Here is a 19,098-nt window from a genome sequence, read left to right as displayed (position 1 = left end):
CAGGGAGAGTGGCAGAGGGAGAGGGAGAAGCAGGCTCTCCCCTGAGCAGGGAGCCTGACGTGGGGCTCGTTACTGAGGCTGAAGGCAGACACTTAACTGACTGAGCCAGCTAGGCTCTCCTAATTTTTTTAATGTTCCCATCCCTCAAGGAGCTTATAATCTATTTGATGAAGCAAGAATGGATGTTTATGAAAACTTTAAAACTAGGGGATCCCTGGGTGGCTCAGCGGTTTGGCGCCTGCCTTCGGCCCAGGGCCTGATCCTAGAGTCCTGGGATCGAGTCCCAGGATCAAGTCCCGCGTCGGGCTCCCTGCGTGGAACCTGCTTCTCCCTCTGCCTGTTTGTCTCTCTCTGTGTGTGTGTCTCTCATGAGTAAATGAATAAAATCTTAAAAAGGAAAAAAAACTTTAGAACTAATACAGGACAGTGTAGAGTTAACTGACAGAAACTATTTAGTGAGCATTAGCAAGGATGGGAAGACAAAGAAAGCACAGTGGCTCCATGGTTGGGAGCCCCTTCCTGGGGAGGCTGAGAGCCAAGGGGAGCCTCAGAGAATGGAAGGAAGGGATCCCCTACACTTGAGAGATGGCTGAGGAGAAAAGACTTCCTAAAAAGGGAGACTTTAAGTAAGGAACAAATTAGAGGAATAGGAATATGCCCTTCATGGCCCAGGAACAGGAGATGGACCAAATCATGGAAACCCTGGATGCTGAGAAATAATGTGATGTTGATCAAGGGTGAGTCCAGGGCTGGTGAACAGGCAAGGAAGCGCCAGAACGGAAAAACTGCCCTTAATGAATTTGCTCTACTTTTATCATTTCCCATTCCCTTATTTCTCTTTAGACATGTGTCCAAATGCAGCCAAAAACTCTCCTAAAACAGACTATAAGATTCTTTTTTTAATTTAAGGACTTTTTTCTTTTTAAAAATAATACATCTTCATCCTAGAAAATAGGTACCAGCAACAACAAATCACCCAAAATCCCAAAGCTTAGAGATGAATACTATTAAGATTTTGATTTATAGCTCTCTTAATTTTTCTATGTATATATTTTTAAATATACATTTTTCCTCAAAATGAGATCATGCAACTTTAAATCCCACTTATTATACTTAACAAAATATCTTAGAGGCCTTTCCAAGATTGTAACCCTGAATATACTATGTCATGTCTTTGAGGTTTTCTTGCAATTGAACTGAAATAGAAAAACAGAAAAGCACTCAAATCATGAGTGTTTAGCTTGATAAATTTTCCCTAACCGGACACATTCATCTTACCAACATGCAGATCAAGAAGTTGAATATGACCAACATCCCAGAAGCTTCCTTGTGCCCCCTCCTATTCACTCCCCCTGGCAAGGAATACCGTTGATATTTTTTAACTTTATAGAAATGGAATCATACTGTATGTATTTGTTGGCATCTGTTCTCTTTCAATATGTCATTTTAATGACTGCGCACTATTTCTTTGAATTGCTATATTTTATTCAGTTTATTCCTATTGTCATACATTTTTCACCAATTTTTTGCTTTCATTAAAAATTCTGTAATGAATATCTATGTAATTAAACAGTGATTTTTTCCTTATGATAAATCCACTGACATAAAAAAACTTTTAAGACTTTTGACATATACCAGAGTGCCCTTCTGAAAGATTGTACCAATTTTATATTCCCATCATAGCATATAAGGCTTCTAATTTCTGTGGTATGGCCCAAAATTGAACACAAAACCCCAGATGTAATCCAACTAACATCCACCACAAATGTCCCTACCGGTCTTAAATATCCTCACTTCCTTTTACAGTACATAAATAGACTGCAAGTACAAATATTCTCTAAGTTCTCTGACAAAGACAAAAATATAGAGTTGGTAATACTGGAAATGACCTTGAAATTTATCTAGTCCGACAAGCTTATTTTCAGACAAGAATACATAAGCCCAAAGAGGATAAATGTCAGCACAGATTCCCAGTGAAAACCAAACCAGACCATGTGTAAAAAAAAAGTTGCAAAGAAGTAAAACAAAATGTATTTCTGGCAATTACCTTTGGGAAGTAGGATTATGGGAAGTTTTTCTTCTTTTTACTTTTCTGATTTACTTAAGTCTTCAGTAAGGAGCATATATTTCTTTGACACTCGAGAGAAAACTATTTTCTCTACAAGAAGGAAAACATAGAAAGGAGAGGCTAAGTTTGTAAATTATCTACTATATTTATTTAATGCACACCTAAGATCATAATATAAAGTGGGCTACAAAATAGGAAAAAAGGTGGCTTGATAAGATGAATTTGGAAGAGGTAGAAAACTCTAGAATAATGAATTATGATTTAGGATGGAGATGGGGCTAGCAGGGAGATGGGGCTGAAATGGAAATGGGGTACGATGGAAGAGATATGGGGCTGAGATGAGATGGAGATGGGGTGGGATGGAAGAGGGATGGGAGAGAGGTGGGGCTGAGATGGAGAAGGAAGAAGCATTGAGATGGAGATGGGATGAGACAGATATGGGGTAGAATGAGGGTGGGATGGAATGGAGATGGGGTTAGAAAAGGGATGGATTTGGGTTTGGTTTAGAGATGGATATGGGATGGAGTTTTTTTTTAAGATTTTATTTATTTATCTATTTATCTATCTTTATTTATTTATCTATCTGCAAGAGACACAGAGAGAGACAGAGACATAGAGGCAGAGACACAGGCAGAGAGAGAAACCGGCTCCATGCAGGGAGCCCAACGTGGGACTCGATCTTGGGTCTCCAGGATCAGGCCCTGGGCTGAAGGCAGCGCTAAACCACTGAGCCACCTGGGCTGCCCTTGGAGATGGGTTTAGATGGGGATATGGTTGGGATGGAGATGGGATTGGAATGGAAGTGGATTTAGGATGGATAGTGGTTTGTACTGAGAGCTATAGGAGTTCACAGCATCATGTGGTAGAAACATTTAGGAATCACTGCCTTGGTGCATGACATTTCCTCTCACCCAAGACCTGAACCTTCCTTGTCTTGTCTCTGTGTCAGAGCTGAAGTCATGGAATCCAATTCCAGAGTCTTCTCTTAATTAGACGTTTCACATGTCTTTCTGTGCCCATGATAGATTCTGTAAATGGCATAAATCATTGACTGTTCGCGTTGTCATAACAGAGATGGAATCATATCCCTAAAGTCCCCAGGTTAGGACACGGTGGGGCTGATAGGGTTGCTAGTTTTAACAAATAAAAATACAAGACAGCTAGTTAAATTCAAATTTCAGATAAACAGTGATGGGGTTTAGTGTAAGCATTATTAATTAACTGGATGTCAACTGGCAGCCCTAGGAGACCATCATGAAAACCTGGCTTCTGGTTGATTGACGGCTGTGCAGTGCATTTCTGAATGGCACATATACCTTATTTGCAGAATGGCCTTACTGTGGGAGCCTAAAGAGCTCAGCAGTTACCAAGGCACAGGTGGCCCTTGGACACAGATCCTTAACCTGTACAGTAGGGTTCCAAATAGCACTTACTTTATTTAAATAGTTACTGTAAGGATTAAATGGCTCTAGCTCTTGCATAGAGATAAGACCAGGCAGGTTCAGGTCTTGAGTGAGAGGACATGACAATGCACCAAGGCAGTGACTCCATTAAAAAAACAAAAAAAAAAAAACAAAAAAAAAACCTGATAAAACGGATACTTAATTAAATCAAATATCAAGCCAAAGCACTATGAACCAGACACCTTTATCTGAAAGGCTTGAAATGACTTCCCAAACATGTCTGTCTCTGAACCATTTCATTGGTACCAAATAGGCCACAGTCCCCCTTCTATTCTCTCAGGCTTGATGCTGAGAAAACAAAAAGGCCTCCTCATCTGCAAGAGAGAGGGTAGCCCTTTTATTGATACGGATGAGGATTTTTTGTTAACGACTATAACAAGTATTCATTCACAGTAGAACCATTATCTCAGCATTATTACACCGTAAATATTAAAGGAAAGATCAACAGAGACTCCCTGCAGTGAACACTGGGGAGTTCACAGCACATTGCATTCTTTAAAATTATCTCATCTAGAAGTTCCAAATTGGGTTAATTATCAGAATCATCTGGGGAATTTTTTTAAAGATCATCTGATCATCTTTTTTTATTATGAAAATATTTCAAGCATTCAGCAAAGCTGAAAGAATTTTACAGTGAACACTTGAAAGCCATCACCTAGTTTCTACCATTAACATTTTGCTAAAACTTGTCTTATCACATCTGTCCTTCTATCCATCCCTTTATCCAGCCATCAATACTTCTTTTTTTTTTCCTTACATATGTCAAAGCAAAATGCAGATATCTGTGTACTTTCCCTAGGGAGCTTTCTAAACCTGTACTTTGCCGGGCTTCAACCCCAGTGGTTCACAGATCTACTGATTCAGGAATGTTTTCAATACCCTAGGTGATTCTGCTACACAGTCAAGTTGGGGAAAGTATCGGTCAGAAGAAGCTAGGTTATGCTGTAGTAACAAACTCACCTAAAAATCTCTGTAGTGTAGAACAACAAAGATGTTTCTTCTTCTTTCTCCTCTTCCTTTTTTTGTTCTTGTTCTGGACTAATGCTACATGTTCATCAACAGTTGACTAGGCTTCATGCTGGTAACCATGCTGATGGAGCCCCTACTATCTGAAACATTGCTAGTTTCATGGTGAATGGACAAGAGACATGGGAAACCATGTATTCATTATAAAAACCTCTGCCTAAATGTGACACACATCCACTTCTGCCCACATTTTATTGACCAAAACTCTTGAGAACTCTTAAGTTAAAAAAAAAAAATAGTGACAAATAATCCTTCCTCAGGGAGGAGCCGTATGGAAGGGAAGCTCGAATATTTAGGAAGAGTAATAAAACACACACGCATAAACACAGAGAGAGAGAAGGAGAAAGAGAAAACCACTAATTCAATCCAGATTCTTCAATTCACAGACAAGGAAGCTAGCATCCGAAGAGGCAAAATCTCTTTTGAGATTGTCTAAGCTCTCCCAGGATCACTCAGCTACTTCAATGCAGGAATGACCTAGAACCAAAGTCTGCTAACTTGCAATGTCAGGTACTGGGCTACCTCCCTCTCTCTGAAGCTCCCGGTTGTTTACCATCCATTTATTCATTCATTCACTGATCCAACAACTATTGAGTGCCCACTATACACCAGACACTGATACATAAGGCACAGAGCCTGCCATCAAAGTTCATGGTCACATGTGAAGTTTTTCCACATAAGCTGCAGCTGACCCTGCCACTGGCATATTTTATTCTGTTCACCAAATAACCTGAAGCAGCAGTGCATGTCAGAACTAATAGAGATGTCTTTGAGGATAAAGATCTATTTTTCTTAGTTGTTTCCGGTCAGTCAGTTCTCAGCAACAGCCTTCTGAAACTCAGCATGGTGCTATAGCTCATCCCAGATACAGAATGTTGAAAATGACTCACAGGCCTACAGTGGTTGGGGATCATTCCTAGGGCATGGTCAGTTCATGATCTGATGGAATAATAGCTTTTCTCTGAAAGGAATCATTCAGACACAGAAACCTAAACCCAACCTTAGAGCACATTTTCATTTAGGGAGAAAGAATTATTTCAAGAGGTAGAAATCAAGTAGATTTTTAAACAACTCTGATGGCTATATAAAAATAAGATAGTGTGATTTCCAAAAGATATTTGGTACCTCCACAAGCTGTAACTGTGAAGACTAGCCATCTTTAATGATGTTAAAATAGTATCACAATATAAAAGTGCTGTTCCCTAATTTGTAATTAAAGAGATTGAAGCTAGGGATCCCTGGGTGGTGCAGCAGTTTGGCGCCTGCCTTTGGCCCGGGGTGCGATCCTGGAGACCCAGGATCAAATCCCACGTCGGGCTCCCAGTGCATGGAGCCTGTCTCTCTCTCTCTCTCTCTCTCTCTCTCTGTGACTATCATAGATTAAAAAAAAAAAAAGAAGTGTTAAAAAAAAAAAAACAATGTTTACAATAAATAAATAAATAAATAAATAAATAAATAAATAAATAAAGAGATTGAAGCTCAAAGAGGATAAGTGGCTTGACCAGAGTCCTCTAACTAGATACAGGTTATGGAACTTGAGTCCTTTGGTCCAATGTTCCTCTGACATGAAAGGAAAGAGTTGTCAGTGTTGTGGGGCCACAAGATTCCTAGACATTGACCCTATTTAACAGTTGTCTGTGACACCATGCAAGGTTCTGTGGGGATAACAACACAAATAAAGCACCTTCTACTCTCCATGAGCTTCAGCCTGCCAAAGGAAGGAAGAGAATGTGGGCAAATTATGTGTCCAGGGGAAGAGAGAACTCCAAGATGTTCATCGATGGTTGTTAAATGCCACTAAAAGGTCAAAAATGGTAAAGACTGGAAGAAGATCATTAAATTAGATGACAATTACGCAATCACTCTTCAACTAGAAAAGATCAGCCTCAGAGAGTGATGAGAGGACAGGCTGGCAAGGCGACAGGGACTCGATAACAAGAGAGGGAAATGGAAACAAGACAGTTTGAGGGTACTGAAAAAATAGGAAAGACTATAAGAATAACTAGAGGATGAAGACAGTGGTAGAGATATTTTCTTTTGAGTTAGGAAGAAACCGGCCTATTGTTACACAGAAGAGCGATGAGATGGTGCCAGCTGAGAGGAGTACATGTAATGTGGACAAGAAAGCAGAGCACGTTTTTTTTGGCAGGAAGGAGGAGAGGAATTTATTCTTGGGGAGGATGGTGGGATAGGTGATGGGGACTAAGGAGTGCTCTTATAGTGACAGGCCCTGGGTCCTGTGTGGAAGTGTTGAGTCACTATATTGTACACCTGAAACCAACATAACACTGTGTGCTAATTACACTGGAATCAAAATAATAAAATAAAGTAAAAATAATTTATTTCAGCTACGATTATGAAGTGACTGTTGTGTTTCAGGTGCATGTGGGCACCAGAGGGAGCAAAGCACACCCATAACCTGTGCTCGTGAACCACAGAGTCTAATGTGGAAGACAGACCTTAAGTAGACAGTAGAGAGACAAGAGAGAGGGTCATTATACTGTGAAAAGTGCTGTCAAGGAAAATGCCACGGTGCTAAAGTGAGCGCCAAAGCAGAGAAATTAGCCTTCAGCTGAAGAGTTGTATAATAGTCTGGCAAACTAAAGAAAGGAAGGATGGAAGACAAAAGATGAAGACCCGTGTGATTTGAAAATGTTGAGGAAAAAAGAGAATCTTCACCTTCCTAGTGAAGAGGAGGATTAAAAATACTTGTAAGAGTAAGAATATGTTTGAATGTGTTGGAAGAATATGTTGGAAGATTTGAGGACAATGAGGAAACATTAGAATCCATCCATGGACATCCAATTTGGTAACAGCAAAAGAGGAATATATTTACCCAGAAGCATTAAAAGCTATTATGAAGTTAGATAGCATGACCCCAGGGACGCCTGGGGGGCTCAGAGGTTGAGCCTCTGCCTTTGGCTCAGGGCCTGATCCAGGGGTCCTGGGATCAAGTCCCACATCGGGCTCCCCGTGGGGAGTCTGCTTCTCCCTCTGTTTATGTCCCTGCCTCTCTTTGTGTCACTCATGAATAAATAAGTAAAATCTTAAAAAAAAAAAAAAAAGATAGCATGACCCAGTTGGCTTGGTTTTCTGACTTCCTCAAGGAATCCTTAGCAACCCAGAGTGGATGCGCATAAAGTAAATAGGCTGGGCAGAGAGCAGTTGGTGGTTCTCATGGCAGCCACAACAGGATGCAAAGGGAGCAAAGGATTCACAGTTATTTGAAAGGGCCTGGTGTGCAGCTGGCTAGGGAGGTAAGTGGTCCAAAGGGAATGGATCACCTCAAGGAGGTCACGGAGAGCACAGAGAAGAAGTTGAGAAGTGAGGTCAGGGGATGGGAAAAGGGGGGAGAAAAACACGAGCAGAGTGCAAGGATAGACCCACACCTTAAGGAACTCTCAGTTGCTGCTGGATCGGTAGGGAGCTAAAAGTGGGTCAGTGGTGCAGGTCGTTGGTGCTGAAGAGGTTTAAGGAATGCCGAGGCTGGGGTGGGATGGGAATGCAGGCCTGGAAAACTCCGCCTGTGACAATTAGAACCCAGAGAATGCTGTCCCCTCTGCTGTGCCTCGCAGAAAATAAACTTCATGAGTTTTCTAAATCAGATATGGGGGGAGGTGGGGGCAGAGAGATGGGACAAGGGAAGGTTTTAATGAGATTTGGGAAAAAGGGACAGATTTCAGAGACTTTTCAAACACAGGCTCTTTGCAAAGCTGCTCAACAACCGGTCAGGTGTGGGAGACAAGGAGGAGGGCGAGTCCCAGGTGGAATGAGGCGGACAGTTGGTTCTCATGTCTCCTCATTTTACAGATGGGGAAACTAAGGCTCAGAGAAACGTGCCCTCCCCTGTGGCCACACGACTCAGAAACGACAGAGCCGGGTCTCACTGCCACGTCCACCTGCCCTGCACCCGTCCTGCCTCCTCCCCATCCTGCCATGCTCGCTCCCACTCAAAGCCCCCTACTAAAGACACCAGGCTCACCCTTAATGCTCTCCTTTCCCACACTTCCCTGGTCGGTGAAGGCCGGGGTGCGGCCTCACGAAATTCCCCCGTGTTGATGGAATCGTGCTTACAGACCCTGCTCGCTCGCCTGCCTCGCTGCTGCGATGCTGGGCTCGCCTGCCGGGCACCCCCATGACCTGTGAACCCCCTATGGAGAGGACCAGGCCTCGGAGTCCTTTTATTCTCCATGCTTAGCAGTCATCGGAGCTCGACGAGGGGCCCAGCAGACGTTAATCAGGTGGGGAGCTGGATTAATAGGCTTAATTCCAGGTGGCACCCTCCAGGGAACAAGGCACAGGAAGATGTGGACAAAGGCCATCATAACCCGCCCTGTGCCATTACTGTTTGAAATGTTTAAACACGAGAAGGTGCTAGAAATTTAACATACTTGCATTTGTTTAGATTGGGGGTTCAGCTCCTTAGGTACCTGACGGGGTGCCTTGTTTGGTCTCTTCTTTCTGAGTGTGGGAGGTGCCCCACCACACCAGCTTTGCCACCCGTCCTGACGCCAGGCCCCCCAGCAACAGTGGCTTTGGGGGCAGGTCTTCCCTTGCAGGCCCTGCCCGTGAATCCAGGAGCGGCCTCCTGGGAGAGCATGCCCTGGGAAATAAAGAACATGCTGGAAGAGGAGGTCCAGGGGGGCATGTGGAGGCCCCACAGCTGATTTCGTTTCCACCTCAAAGAACAACTCCCACCCCCCCACCCCCCATGACCAGTCCTGCAGGGCCTCCCTCCATAGGGCAGACACGGCCTGGGCTGTGAAGGAAGAGTTCCCAGCACTTCCCCTTGCACAATATCGCACCTGAGGCTACACACGGAAGGGTTTTTAAGTCGTATTGAAGGTTGAGAATAAAGATTTCTCAACTCTTTTTTTCTTTTTTCTTTAATTTTCAATTTTTTATTATTTTTTTTAATTGACGTTCGATTTGCCAACATATAGTGTAACACCCAGTGCTCATCGCATCAAGTTCAACTCTTTTTTCTTTTGAATTGTCGACGACCGCTTTGAGGTGGAATCTCGCATTGCACACTCCCCGTGAAGGGCCCCACGCGCTTTTGTGGATAGGTTGGCCCCGGGGGTTGGAGCCTTGAGGGATGATCCACCAAAAAGTCGGTGGGATGACAGCAAATGTGACAGCTCGTCGTCTGCTATGATCATCTTGTCACGGGGGAACACAGCCCACTCACTCCAACATGCGGCACCTCAAAAGATTGTTTTTTTTTCTGTTATAACAAATTATCCCGGAGGGGTATTAGCGCCCCGTTGTTTTTTTATTTTTTATTTTTTTTATGTAAAAGTCATAAGGCCTCAAAGACATGCAGGTGACACTATATGAAAATTCATTATTTCTACTAGCAGTTTTTGTGCCTTCTCGGCAGTGATAAAAATCGTTTTGTTCTCCAGTTTGGAGCCTTGGGAAGAATCAAGGCATTGTGTAGATTACTTAAAATTCCACTGTGCCTGCACCATTTGGCCAAAGAATGCTGAGAATTTGCAGCTGTTGCTCTGCAAAAGGTTCCTAACTGGGGCACTGGCTGCCGTTGAACACGCAGCTGTTGTTAATTTGAGCTGAGGCTTTCTAATTGCTTTTGTGTCAAAATTTATTAAATAACATTTTGGAGGAACAAAAACTGTAATAGTCGTATTAGTGGGATGCTGAAGGAAGAAAGTCACTGGAACGCAGTGTTTTTGCGTTGTAAGCCGAGTCTGAAAATACCTTTTCCACATGACTGGCTGCCAGCCACCCCAAGAAGAGGGTTTCCAGGTAAATCCGGCCATGGGAGCCCTGGAGGCTCCTGCAGGAGCTCAGCCCCTTGTTGTCCTTGCTCTTCTTATCTGGAAGCACTTCTTGCCTGAGTGGCCTTTTCTCGCTCCCATACTTTCCATCCGTTTCTGTCATCTTAGGGGATGAGTCCCTCAGAGCAAGTGCAGCCCCCTGAGTCCTCTGCATTCTTCCTGCGAGCCTCTGTAATTGGGTTTTCCTGTTACATCTCACCCATCCGTGACAATACCCTGAGGTGTCCGCAGCCGTGGGGGGGAGAAGTGAGAAACCACGGACCTTTCCTTTATTCTCTGCCAAGGCAAAGGACAGCGAAGGCAAGACCCTTCTGCTAACAAGGAACAGCAGCTACGTTTCCCTCAAGAAGAAGTTGCTAGTTCTCCTGAGAGAGGGGTTTTGGATATGCAGAGAAGCAAACCAGTGCAATTGCAGGATTTGTCATCAATCCTCACTACCATGTTGACATCTCAATCACATTTTGCATTTTTTTTTTAAGATTTCATTTATGTATTCATGAGAGACACAGAGAGAGAGAGAGTCAGAGACACAGGCAGAGGGAGAAGCAGGCTCCATGCAGGGAGCCCGATGTGGGACTCGATCCTGGGTCTCCAGGATTAGGCCCTGGGTCGAAGCCAGGCGCTAAACCACTGAGCCACCCAGGGATTCCACGTTTTGCATTTTAATCTTTAATATTCCCTCTAACAGGAAAAACTTCGGTTCATCAGGCACTTATCAAGCACCTCCTGTATGCAGGGTGCTATACTAGTGAGGGACCTGGAGGCCAAGGGGTAGACAGGCCGCGGGCGCCCACGTGCTGTTGAAACCACTCACTCCCACAGACGTGAGGGTGAGAGGTCTGATCCCTGGCGGAGGGGCAAGCATTTGCTGGATGCCTAGGAGATGAAGAGGATCTCAGCTGTTAGAGGAGGAAGGAAGAGCCTCCCAGGGTGAGGAAGACCTGGGGGAGGTAAAGCACAGTGGCCTGGAGAAGTATGCCTTGTGGCAGGGATGGTAGGTGGCCGGATGTGACAGTGTTGGACGAGGATAAGAAACAAACAGACAGAAAAGGTTAAACCAGATTCTGGAAGGTTGAAGTGCCGCTCCGAGGAGTTTGGATCTTATCCTGTGGGGAGCGGGAAGCCGCTGAAGGCAGTGGAGCTGGGAAGTGTCAGTGCTTTTCAGGCAGATCATCCTGCTAGCAGGTCTGCTGGACTCCAAAGCCTCGCCCCCTGGCTTCTGCGGAGGCAGAGTGACGGCCACAGGCCAAGGGCAGGAGGACCTGCTCCTACTACAGGGGCACCTGGCTAGCAGGGAAGCGACAAGGAAATGCATCTGAGAGCCACAGCCCCGGCTTCACAACCTTGGCCTGCTTCCTACTAGCCATGCAGCTATGGCAGGTGAGGTCATCCTGCTTCCCCATCTGTAACATGGGGGTAATAGGGCCTGCCTCTTAAGGTTATTTAAACATTTTTTTAAGATTTTATTTATTTATTCATGAGAGACACAGAGAGAGAGAGAGGGGGGCAGAAACGCAGGCAGAGGGAGAAGCAGGCTCCTTGCAGGGAGCCCAATGTGGGACTCGATCCCAGGACCCCGGGATCAAGACCTGAGCTGAAGGCAGATGCTCAACCGTCGAGGTACCCAGGTGTCCCGATTATTTTAAGTTAATACATATATAATGTTTACAACAGTGAGTGGTAGAGTAAGCTCCCGACAAAGGTTAGCTGTTGTTTTCAGATGCAAAATCTTACAGTTTAGCAACTGGTTGAACTTGGGGTGGAGGGAAGGCAAGGGAGAGAGTCAAATACCATGACGGGGACAAAACCCCTTGAAATCTGAGTGGGTCCTGAGGATGTAATTATGTAGAAGGATACACATGGCTCCTTGTCTGGAGGCCATAAAACCGAAGTGCTCTGTAGTGACGAGACCTGGAGTTGACAACTTATTCCCAGATGTTTCAGAAAGTTCTTTATTCTGTCCTGGTAACTCTTGTGTACGTTTGGGGCTGTTTGAAAATGAAAACAACGTACCTTAAAAATTAACAGCTAGCATTTGTTGGGCACCCACTGTGCACCAGGCACCGTGGTCAGTGCTTTGCACAGGAGTGTGTTCAATTCCCCAGGAAACTTGTCTTTCGTCTCTACCAAACGCGCCCCTGCCCTGTGCCCCTGCAGCAGCGTGAACTCTCCCCACTAGTTACCTACAGTCACTGCCCACCCCGCTCCCCCACAGGCTCTTTGAGGGCAAGGACTGTACCCCCTTCTCCACTGTATCCACAGCTCCTAACAGAGCTCCCTGTAAAGGATGAGTACTTAATCAGTCCGTGCTTGGTGAATGAAGTGCTTAGGCTTGCTCACCGCAGCGACTTGGGACAGGTGTCTGATACGTGACTACTTTTCTAGGTGGCCCGGGCTCCGGCAAAGGCACACAGTGTGAAAAGCTGGTGGAAAAATATGGATTTACACACCTTTCGACTGGCGAGCTCCTGCGTAATGAGCTGTCATCAGAATCTGAAAGAAGCAAGTTGATCAGAGACATCATGGACCGTGGAGACCCGGTGCCCTCAGTAAGCAACAGCGGCTTCCTTGGTGGGGGGATGATGGTTGGGAGTATTGCGTTAATCTAAGCTGCTGGGGGAAAAAAGAAGCCCCCAAAGACAATAGCTGCATATATGTCATATATTCCAGTGGCTTCGAATGAAATCCAGAGTCCTTCCCGTGGCTCTGGACGCCAGCCACCTCTCCAACACCATTTACACCCACCACTGGCTTAGTCGTCCCATGGGCCCGGCTGTTCCTGCCTTAGGGCCTTTGCACTTGCTGTTTCCGCACCCTGAGTGCTCTTCCTTCATATATTCACATAGTTTGCTCCTTTACTTCATCCAGATTTCTACTTAAACATCACAGTTTATCAAAGAGGCCCTCCCTGGCCACCTTATCTAAATAGCACCTCCAGAATTCTCTCTGTCTTGCTTGAATGTTGTCCCTAGCAATTCTCTCTAGCTGATTATTTATTCTTTATTTCATTGTTCGTGTACTATCTTTCTCATGAGAGCATAAACTTCACGAGGAGTGAATTCACTATTTATCTGGGCATAATTTCTTACCCTCCGGGTGATGGCTGTATTCCCCAAGCCTGTGCCAAAAATTAGAGGATGCCAGAGAGTCAGAGAACAAACAGGCGATTCCTCCCATTTTGGCAGCTGGTTGCACTTTTCCTACATCCACTCCCAAGATCCCATGTATCTCTTCTCTCCTATTTCTCATAAGCACAGGTTAAATCAAAATGTTTAACAGAGAGAGTGACATTGCTAGAAAAATGCTACTTCATATTTACTGAGAGTCTTCTCAAGTCAGTGGATGTCAAATTTGATAAAATATTTCCTGGAAAAAAAAAATCAACAGAGAAGCACATTTTCGACCATGCGTTGCCCGGTTTTAAGCTACCATTATGCCTAATTTATGGAGTGTTACCATATGAAATACAGCCTCTGTATTTCATGTACTCTAAGATGCTATTTTCAGACACCCCAGTAAAATATCACTGATAAACTAGCCCATATGTCACGATAGCAGCACAAAAAAAAAAAACACTGTTAAACTATGATTGATCGCAAAATACCTGACCAGTTTCACAGCTGATAAAACGTGGAGGAAAGTGAGAGTATGAATGGATGAAATATGACATATTGCTGTGGGCTGTTAATCTCACCTGAACCTTTCTTGCTCCCACAATGGGACCTCTAGAGGAGACGGGGCGGGGGAGGGGGGGACACACGTGCTAGCGCTGTCCTATGAAGAGCTCAGGGCAGGAGGATCCTGACCACTCCCTCTCTCTGCTCCAGGGCATCATTCTGGAGCTGCTGAAGGAGGCCATGGGGGCCAGCCTCTGTGACACCAGGGGCTTCCTGATTGACGGCTATCCCCAGGAAGTGAAGCAAGGGGAAGAGTTCGGCCGCAGGGTGAGCTGTTGTCAAGGGGATCTCCCCAGAAGGAAAATGAAGGACATTGTTGAGTTTGGGGGATAAATTCAAAGTCTATCCCTTTCCTAAAGACATGAATCAGACTGTCAGTCACAAATAGCAAGAACTCAACACAAACTGACCCCCCCCCAAAAAAAAGAAAAAAAAAGAGGGGGATGGGTCGGTGATGGTGGTGGATTTATTGGCTCAAGTAACTAAAATGTCCAGGAGGGGTTTGCACTCGGTTGGATCCATGTATTCAAATTTGTTCACCAGTTGTGCGACTTTCTCCATCTCTTGGATTCCAGGCTTATATTTCACCATGTAAGTGATCTCACAGAAAGGGTTTCTCTTTTCCAACGGGGATAGCAGAAGACCCAGGGTTGTGTTTCGTTACCCTGGATTAGGTCATGAGCGCACCGCAGAACCAATCAGTGTGGCCAAGGGGAAGATGGGAGGGTGTTTAATGGCATATCCAGGAAGACCAGGCTGGAGATGAGGGAGGAGGGAGCACCGTACCGGATGCACACAGGCCGAGGAAGGGAAGGGAAATGACCCAAGAAAGAATAGGGGTGCTCTTAGAAGCCGGCAAGGGAACTGATGCTGGACAGGCAGAGGCAAATGTGCGCCCCGCTCCAACCTCCCCGAGGCCCTGGTCTCCCAGTGAAGCAGGTGGGGCAGGGCCAATCCCAGGGGAACTGTGGTAAGTAAAATGCCTCAGAACTGTCCTTTTTTTTTTTTTAAGATTTTATTTATTTATTCATAAGAGACACAGAAAGAGAGAGAGAGTCAGAGACACAGACAGAGGGAGAAGCAGGCTCCTTGCAGGGAGCCCGATGTGGGACTCGATCCCGGGTCTCCAGGTTCAGGCCCTGGGCCAAAGGCGGCGCTAAACCGCTGAGCCACCCGGGCTGCCCCAGAACTGTCCTTGATCGAACCTGCTCTGGGCTCACTCCTGCCTGGGCTACACGATGTACACGCATTTATCTCCCAAGTCCAAGCAAGCGGGAGACGACTGTCCCCACTTACTAAACAAAGACTCCAGAGCTTACAAGAATTAAAATTTACCTAGCTGTCTCTTTAGTTCTAAACATTTTCGTATTTCATTTCTTATATTTTTAATAACCCTTTTAGACAGAGAGAGGAGGTATTTTCTTCCTCCTGTTAGAGCCGGTGGATTCAGCCCACAGAGATTACATGACTTGCCCACAGTCGCGGGGCTGGAAAGTGACAACTGCTGGTAGGACGAAGATTTGGGGTCCCAACTCCGTCCGACTCTAACACGGCAGGGTTGATTAAAGTGAGTGGGACTTGTGTGTCTCCTGGGGTTAGTCTGACCTGTTCAATTGAACTTCCTTAAGCTAATACCTGACCACCCAAAGGCCGATTGCTCACCTTCCCCTGCATTTCCCGCTAGCAACCAGAGTCAGAGAAAAGAAAGTCTGGCCTAGTTGGCAAGAGTGGGATGAGCCCACCGGGGCGTTTCCTCAGCCCCAGAGCCTCCATCAGCAAGGTGGGAGGGGCAGAGCCTGTGACTGGTGGTTCCAGGCAGTTCTGGGTGGGGGGCACGCACAGCCGGTATTCTAATGAGCTTTCTCCCACAAAACAAACCACTTTAAGAGCTCAGACTTGAGTTTGATGTAAATCAACGACTGTTTTCAAAAAATGGAATTGGGAAGATTGTTACAGTTTTTTGAAAAAAATATCATGATAAATAAAATACATAAAAGCTAACATCTTAACCACTTTTAAGTGCTCAGTTCAATAGGGTTAAGTGTGTTCACATTGTTGTGCAACCAGTCTGAAGAAGTCTTTTCTTCCTGCAAAACTGAAACTCGACTCCCGTTAAACAACAGTTCCCTGTCTCTCTCTCTCTCCCCTCGGCCCGGCCCTCGGCCCTCGGCCCTCCGCAGACACCATTCTACTTTCTGTCTCTTTGAGTTTGACTACTCTAGGCACCTCTTATATGTGGATTTAGATGGATTTGTCCTTTTGTGGCTGGCCTACTCCACTTAGCATCATGTCCTCAAGGATCATTCGTGTTGTAGCATGTGTTACAATTTCCTTCCCTTTTGAGGTTAAATAATATTTTGTTTATCCATTCATCCATGAACACTTACTTGGGTTGCTTCCACTCTTCGGCTATTGTAAATAATGCTGTGAACGTGGTTGTACAAATATCTCCCCAGGACTCTGCTTTCAACTCCTTCGGGCATATGTACAGACGTGAAATTCCTGGAGCATCTGGTAATTCTATCACACACCACCTACCATAGCCACTGCGCCATTGTACATTCCCACCAGCAGTGCACAAGGGTTCCAGTTTCTCTACATCTTCACCTGCTATTTTGGGGGGTTTTTGACAGTAACCACCCTAATGGGCATGAGGTGACTTTTCATGGTGGTTTTGGTTTGCATTCTCCCAAAGATAAATGATGTGGAGCAACTGTTGTTGGGCATTTATATATCTTCTTTTTTTTTAATTTTTATTTAATTTTGATAGTCACAGAGAGAGAGAGAGAGAGAGAGAGAGAGAGAGAGAGAGGCAGAGAGAGAAACAGGCTCCATGCACCGGGAGCCCGACGTGGGATTCGATCCCGGGTCTCCAGGATCACATCCTGGGCCAAAGGCAGGCGCTAAACCACTGCGCCACCCAGGGATCCCTATATATCTTCTTTTAAGAAGAAATGTCTATTCACATCCCTTGCCCATTTTTGAATGAGGTTGTTTGGTTTCCTGTTGAGTTGTAGAAGTTATTTATATATTCTGGATATTAAGCCCTTATCACATATATGATTTGCTAATATTTTCTCTCTTTCTATATGTTGCCTTTCATTCTGTCAATTGTGTCCTTTGATGCAGAGAATTTTTTTACGATTTTATTTTTTAGGGATGCCTGGGTGGCTCGGTGGTTGAGCATCTGCCTTTGCTTCAGGGTGTGATCCTGGGGTCCTGGGACAGAGTCTCACATCGGGCTCCCTGCATGGAGCCCGCTTCTCCCTCTGCCTGTGTCTCTGCCTCTCCCTCTCTGTGTCTCTTGTGAATAAATAAATAAAATCTTTTAAAAATAATTTTTTTAAGATCTTTTAAATAAAAGATCTTAAATGCCCTCCTATCTTCCCCTTGGCCACAGTGATTGGTTCAGCGGTGGGCTCATGCCCTAATCCAGGATAATGAAACACACCCCTGGGTCTTTTGCTATCCCCGTTGGAAAAGAGAAACACTTTCTGTGAGATCACTTACATGGTGGAGTATAAGCCTGGAATCCAAGAGATGGAGAAAGTCACACAACCGGTGAACAAATTTGAATACATGGATCCAACCTAGTGCGATCTTTTTTCTAAAAGATCTTTTTTAAGGTCTTTTAAATAAAAAGATTTTATTTTTTAGTGATCTCCACACCCACCATAGGGCTTGAACTCATACCTTTAAATCAAGAGTCGCATGCTCCACCGACTGAGCCAGACAGGCACCCCGATGCACAGAAGTTTTTTATTGTGATATAGTCTGATCTGTTTTTGCTTTTGTTCCCTGTGTTTTAACATCATGTCCAAGAAGCCATTGCCAAATCCAATATCGTGAAGCTTTTCTCGTACGTTTTCTTTAAGGATTTTATCGTTTTAGTTCTTACATTCATGTCTTTAATTCATCTTGGCCAATTTTTGCATATGGTGCAAAGTTAGAGTCCAGTTTCATCCTTTTGCATGTGGATATCTGGTTTTCCCAACACCCATTTGTTGAAAAGATGTTTTTTCCCAGTTGTATGGTCTTCACATCCTTGTCAAAAATCATTTGACTACATATATGAGTTTATTTCGGGCTCTGTATTCTATTCCGTTGGTCTCTATGTCTGTCTTTATGCCAGTACCACACTGTTTCTATCACTGCGACTTTGTAATAAGTTTTTTAAATGAGGAAGTGTGAGACCTCTGACTTTGTTTTACCTCTTCAGGATCCTTGAGATTCCATGTGAAATTCAGGAAGGGCATCTCTATTTCTGTGACCTTGGAGGATTCTAATGTCCCTTACTTAGGCCGAATGCAAGGCAACACATCTCACCTTCCAAAGCAAGCACTTGCTTTAAAACTGACCAGAAGAACAAAGATGCTACAAATACACAGAATGAGCCGCTCTTGATTCATTTATGCCCCTGCAGGGACCCCATCGTTTGTAGAGCCCCTTCCAAATTACAGGCGAGTAATTAATTTCAAATTTGGCCAAGACAAATACAGACATCCGATTTTCTCCAGAGATGTAGAGCCACCAGCCAGGTTGGAAGCATAGCGAGTATTTCTCGTACACTAATCAGGCCCACAACTGTTTGAAGCCCATTCAGGCCTGAGAATGGTTTTAACCAGCCTTTCTGTGTCACAGAGACCAAAGTGCCTGAGGCACGGGACCATCTGTTGCAGAAAAACTCAGTTCAGTTCGTGAGGCTGACTTCCCTGCATACCTCTGGTTGAGTCCTCTGAGATGCAGGGTCTGTAAGGATTTGCTTGACTCCTGTGCATGACGTCACCAAAGACCACACTCAAACCAGTGTCCACAGCTTAAGAGTATGTCTGTGTGCAATTTCTCCGTTGCCATCCTATCTTCTATTCCCAGTGCTGGTTTAGGCCTCATAGAATTCATGATCTGTGCCTTCAGAATCCAACGTGGTATATTGGGAGGAGGGAAGGGTGTTAGTGTGTGTCTGTGTGTATGGGCGCACGCTCATGTGTTGGTGTGTGGAATATGAAGACGCAGTTGGAGTTTTTTTGTTAAGATTTTATTTATTTATTCATGAGAGACACAGG

The 19,098-nt window shown here is 44.8% G+C and overlaps 1 protein-coding gene across 2 annotated transcripts in view; it reads left to right on the top strand.

Moving 5' to 3' along the window:
• The window catches only part of AK5 (adenylate kinase 5), a 235,854-nt gene that overhangs the window by 193,730 nt on the left and 23,026 nt on the right, over positions 1–19,098 (top strand). For both annotated transcript variants that reach the window (XM_072754843.1, XM_072754844.1), the window contains exons 11-12: positions 12,744–12,907; positions 14,186–14,302. In XM_072754843.1, coding sequence (XP_072610944.1) covers positions 12,744–12,907; positions 14,186–14,302 — 281 coding nt within the window. The remainder of the gene's footprint in view (positions 1–12,743; positions 12,908–14,185; positions 14,303–19,098) is intronic.

The sequence above is a fragment of the Vulpes vulpes genome, chromosome 3, assembly GCF_048418805.1.
Source record: "Vulpes vulpes isolate BD-2025 chromosome 3, VulVul3, whole genome shotgun sequence".
Classification (NCBI taxonomy): domain Eukaryota; kingdom Metazoa; phylum Chordata; class Mammalia; order Carnivora; family Canidae; genus Vulpes; species Vulpes vulpes.
Note: the sequence above shows the minus strand (reverse complement) of the source record. Positions and strands in the feature narration are given on the sequence as shown.